We start from the raw sequence: 4,735 nt of genomic DNA, 5'->3' as shown, positions 1-4,735 counted from the left end.
CGAATTCTTCCTCTTTTTGAATCTCTCTGAGGTTTGAGCCCTCGTGAACTGTTGACTGTTTGAATCACATAATGCAATACCTGTTCCTCTGGCTTAACGTTACAATGCTTCTCACACCGCAGAATTGCTTCACATCACTCTGAGATGCAATGCCATGTTCTCTTCAGCGCTGGGTCGTCTTTGCAAAGGACACTCCTACTTTCTTTAATTATATGTTTTGTTTTAAATTGATGTCCTTTATTCTGGGAGTGAGTCACTATCTTGTAAACAGGTAAATGTGGGAGTGAAAGAGGGTGAAATATATGCTTGGCTCCAAAGGTGGGTGTCTTTAATTAAACAGGATACCAGGGTTCATTTCCCCCCCAAGCTTGCTGCAGCTCTTCCAGCTCAGTTGTGCTTCCCCAGTCCTGGTGGGAGACTGCAGGAGTCCGTAAGGGCTGTGTTTTGCCATATAATGTCACTGCCCTACTAAGCAAGGCTTCTTAAAGTGTGGTACCTGTCACTACCAGGTCAAACGCAGGCCTGCAGCAGTTGCAAAATAAAAGAAGAATCTCATGTTGGAAAGAGGAGCGCTTTCTGCCTGGGCACGTCTGAAGTTGCTAGACCCAAATAGTGACAATTTAGTATCTGGCCCACAGCCTTTGCAAGAAGAAATTGCCCAGCCAGGTTACTCTCAGAAGTCTTGTGCAGCTCTCTGGGGCAATTCAAATATTAGAAGTCCATTGTTTTCCAAGGCTTGGAAAGTATTCAGTGCCAAGGCAGAACTCAGGAATGCGTGAAGCAAGGAAGTAGTTCTGATTGGAGGCAGGGTGACTTTCTACCTCCCATCATTCCAGAACCAGATCTAGGATTAAGGAGGTCTAACTGGGCAAGTGGTGTGATGCCCAGACATGCTCAAGCCTTAAAGGCTGACAGACACACAATGACCATTTCCAGTCACTTCCAGAGGCCCAGTAAAACCCTCCTTTTAGCCTCCTTTGAATCCAGTCTAGGGCATGGCTCCCTTACGTGATTTCTCTTCCCATTCCTCAAACAGGTGGCCATCTCTGAAGCATGTGAAAGAGAAGGGGAGAGAGAAAAGGCTCAGGGTTCTAAAATGGAATGTGCAGGATCTCACCCCCAAACTTGAGTAACTTTGCCTCACTGGCCTCAGTTTTGCACTTGTGGACACTTCTTCCTCATTTGCTTCAACGTGAAACACAACTGGCTCTGTCCCTGCGCTCAGAATCCCTGAGGTGCACAAACCGAGGCTCAGGTATTAAAGAAAGAAAAAGACCTGCAGTATTCAGTGGGTCTAGTCCCTAGTCTAGTCTGCTAAACACATTGCAGCCTAAAACAGATTTTAAACCCCGCTGCACTGAAAGCAAAGACGCTCTATGTTGCCCTCCTCTGATCCTAACCCTTCCTTTCTCAGAAGCTCCACTCTGTTCAGAGGAACTTCCTCCTCACCCTGCTGAGCCCCCAATCCTCAGCACGCTTACTCCAGAGTAAGTAAGCCCAGCTCAGCCCCTACGGACCAGGACGCAAAAGGAAACAATCTTGAGTGTGCATCTTGAACATGAAACACACTGGACAAATGGTTCCTCTTTTTGACTGTGCGTCTCCCAGGACCAGGCTGCAAAAGAGCCGGTGGATTTGGCAGCAAGGTCGCATCGCCTGTTCTTGCCTTGGAAAGATCCAAGCAGCGACAGAAAGACACACACAGAGAGAGTTAAGACAGATCGATCGACTTGAAATGAAAACTTTGTCCCGGCTGGGAATAATAACGCCCCTCCCCGGGCCAAACCCAATCCACCCATCCCTCCCCTCCTCCCCTCCCCTCGATCCGCGCCTTGTTGTTGTTATTATGAATGGCCCAGGCTCCGGGAGGTCCACACGCACTCGGAGCGCGCTCCTTTGAGGCTGCAGCCAGCGGGTGAGGCGCTTTCGTGCGCTGCGCGAGCTCGTGGCAGCCAGCCAGCTAGGCGTGACGTCCCGTTGCCAAGGGACGCGCCGCCCCTATAAATAACTGCGCGCAAAGGAACTTTCCCAAGTCCGGAGACTTTTAAGCGACGGCGCGGCACCCGGAGCAACCAGATGGTCCGCAGCGAGCTTCACCCGCAGCCACACAGCCCGGCAGCCAGCGGCCGCAGCACCAGCACCAGCACCGGGGTCCAGGAGAGCCTGGAGCTTCGGGGTCTCTGAAGCATTGCGGGCGCGGACGCGCTGGGGAAAGGAGCCCTCTCCAAGGAACGCAAGGGCTTTGCGCGACCGATCGTGCTCGCCGTCTGAAGCCAGCGACTCGACCGCCCCAGCAGCTCCGGGGGGCCGGGACTCCCCCTTTCTCCCTCGCCCCCTTCCCCGTCTGCTCCCCGCCTCTCCTTTTGCTTTCATGCAACGCCTGGTGGCCTGGGACCAGGCATGCCTCCCGCTCCAGCCGCCGGCCTTTAAATCCATGGAAGTGGCTAATTTCTATTACGAGGCGGACTGTCTGGCTGCTCTGAGCAAGCTGCACCCCCGGGCTCCAGGGGGCCGCTCCATGACCGAGCTCACCGTCGGAGACCACGAGAGAGCCATCGACTTCAGCCCTTACCTGGACCCTTTAGCATCGCAGCAGCAACAGGCGCAGCAGCAGCAGCAGCAACAGCAGCCGCCTCCTTCCGCGGCAGCAGGGGGCAACTTTGAGCCGGTTTGCAGCAGCAGCGGAGGCAGCAGCAGCAGCAGCGGCGGCGGGAACAGCAGCCAAGATTTTCTCTCCGACCTCTTCTCGGAGCAGGACTATAAAGGCGGCGGGAAAAAGCACCCCGATTACGCGTACATCAGCCTAGCCAGGCACGGCCATCACCACCACCCGGGCGTCGGGCAAGCAGGCCACAAGGCCGGCACGCTGCTGGGCTGCTACCCGCCCATGGTGGAAACCAAAGTGGAGCCGGTCTTCGAGCACTTGGACTCTTGCAAAGGGCCCCGCAAGGACGAGGGCGGCGGCGGCGGCGCGGGCGGCGGCGCAGGGCCCGGCCTGGGGGGAATGTCCTCTCCTTACGGCAGCACCGTGCGCTCCTACTTGGGCTACCAGTCGGTGCCGAGCGGCAGCAGCGGCAACCTCTCCACGTCGTCGTCTTCCAGCCCGCCGGGCACCCCGAACCCGTCCGATTCCTCGAAGTCCGCCTCGGCCGGAGGAGGAAGTGGCGGCGGCGGCGGCGTTTACCCGGCAGGCCCCGGTAGTGGCGGCGGCGGAGGTGGTGGCGGCGGCGGCAAGCACAAGTCGAAGAAGTGCGTGGACAAGCACAGCGAGGAGTACAAGCTGCGGCGCGAGAGGAACAACATCGCCGTGCGCAAGAGCCGCGACAAAGCCAAGCTGCGCAACATGGAGACGCAGCACAAAGTCTTGGAACTGACGGCCGAGAACGAGAGGTTGCAAAAGAAAGTGGACCAGCTCTCCCGGGAGCTCAGCACGCTCAGGAACTTGTTCAAACAGCTGCCCGAGCCGCTCTTGGCCACCTCCGGACACTGCTAACCCCCAGCCGACCCCCGACGAGAGATGGGGGGGGAAGGGGGTTGCCCTGGGGAGTAGGGGGCGCAGGCGGCGCATGGAGTTTGGGGAAAGGATCGGCGAGGTTGGGGACGGTGGGATCTGGGGTGGGTTTGTACACGCGCGTCTCCCCGCTCCTTACAAGGCGAGGCAGAATCGGGGGGGAGAAGTCGAGGGAGAGAGCGAGCCCAGAGGGTTTACATATATGAATGCGTATCATTTTTATTTTTATTATTTCACCTTTAATTCGCGCGCTCAAGGTGGGAGAAGCCTTCCGCTCTAAGCTACGTGCTGTCCAACTCCTTCGGCTGGCGCGGGGAGTCTCCTGGCGGTTTCCATTTACCTCTGCAAACCTCATGGAGGAATCGTGATTTGTTTTTTTTTGTTTTTTTACCCCCTCCAACTTTTCTTGTTACTGTTTTTTTTCTAAGAAAAAAAAAAGGTGACGGCAAACCCGACACAAGCCACTTAATTTCCGATCTGATGTCTTTGCAGCGGTTGTCCCCCCCCCCTTTTTCCTTTTTTTTCTTTTTGGGTTGAATGCTTGTGTTATTTAAGAAGAGAGAGAGAATAAAGTAGAGAGAAAGAGAGGCCAGAGTGATGCAATCTTTAAAACATGGCTGGAAAAGCTGGCTACACATGATGCAACCTCGTGTAACTGTCAGTCATGGATTGAGTAATCTGTTAAAGATGTTCCTACAGTTGTTTTTTATTATAAAGAATGGTCTATTTCTATAAGGAGAAAAAAAGACATATGTATATTTTGGGATCTATGCATTCTTGCTACACATGAAGCATTAATGAACAATTTTAATAAAACTTTATTGTCAGGACGGAAAATGAGAGCTTTGTTTTCTTCAGGGTGCTAACCCTCCACTATATGGGGGGGGAGGGGGGCAATCTAGAACCATTAAAATAACTGAGTGGTGTCCCAGCAGCTGAAATAGAATATAGATTTCTTCCAGTTCTTCGTTCAGCAGAAATTCCCAAGAGAACCAGCTTGGAAGCAAAGCAGTCACTTCTTCCAGTTCACTGCCTTGTTGCTGAAACTGTCGATCGGCTTGTGAATTACTACAAATTGGGGAGACCTGGAACTGCAGGTAACGTATAAGGGGATGACAACGTATAAGGGGATGACAAAAACATAATGGGTCTTGTTTCCTTTATTTCTCATTTCTTTTATTTTCTTGGTGTGATAAACCAATATTTCTGATCTGTTTAAGTAAC

At 53.4% G+C, this 4,735-nt stretch overlaps 1 protein-coding gene across 1 annotated transcript; it reads left to right on the top strand.

Annotated features, from left to right (window-relative positions):
- The first annotated feature begins 1,885 nt into the window (after window positions 1–1,885).
- CEBPB (CCAAT enhancer binding protein beta) lies at window positions 1,886–4,348 on the top strand. The gene has a single exon (XM_081195543.1). The coding sequence runs from the start codon at window positions 2,372–2,374 to the stop codon at window positions 3,491–3,493; it is 1,122 nt and encodes a 373-aa protein (XP_081051669.1). The 5' UTR covers window positions 1,886–2,371; the 3' UTR covers window positions 3,494–4,348.
- The last annotated feature ends 387 nt before the right edge of the window (window positions 4,349–4,735 follow it).

The sequence above is a fragment of the Podarcis bocagei genome (genome assembly GCF_964188305.1).
Source record: "Podarcis bocagei genome assembly, chromosome: 5".
NCBI lineage: Eukaryota > Metazoa > Chordata > Lepidosauria > Squamata > Lacertidae > Podarcis > Podarcis bocagei.
The sequence above is the reverse complement of the archived record's forward strand: the minus strand, read 5'-3'. Positions and strand labels throughout refer to the sequence as shown.

What these genes read in the sequence shown, in the direction of transcription:
- CEBPB (XM_081195543.1), top strand. Translation starts at nt 2,372, where the DNA reads ATGCAACGCCTGGTGGCCTGGGACCAGGCATGCCTCCCGCTCCAGCCG.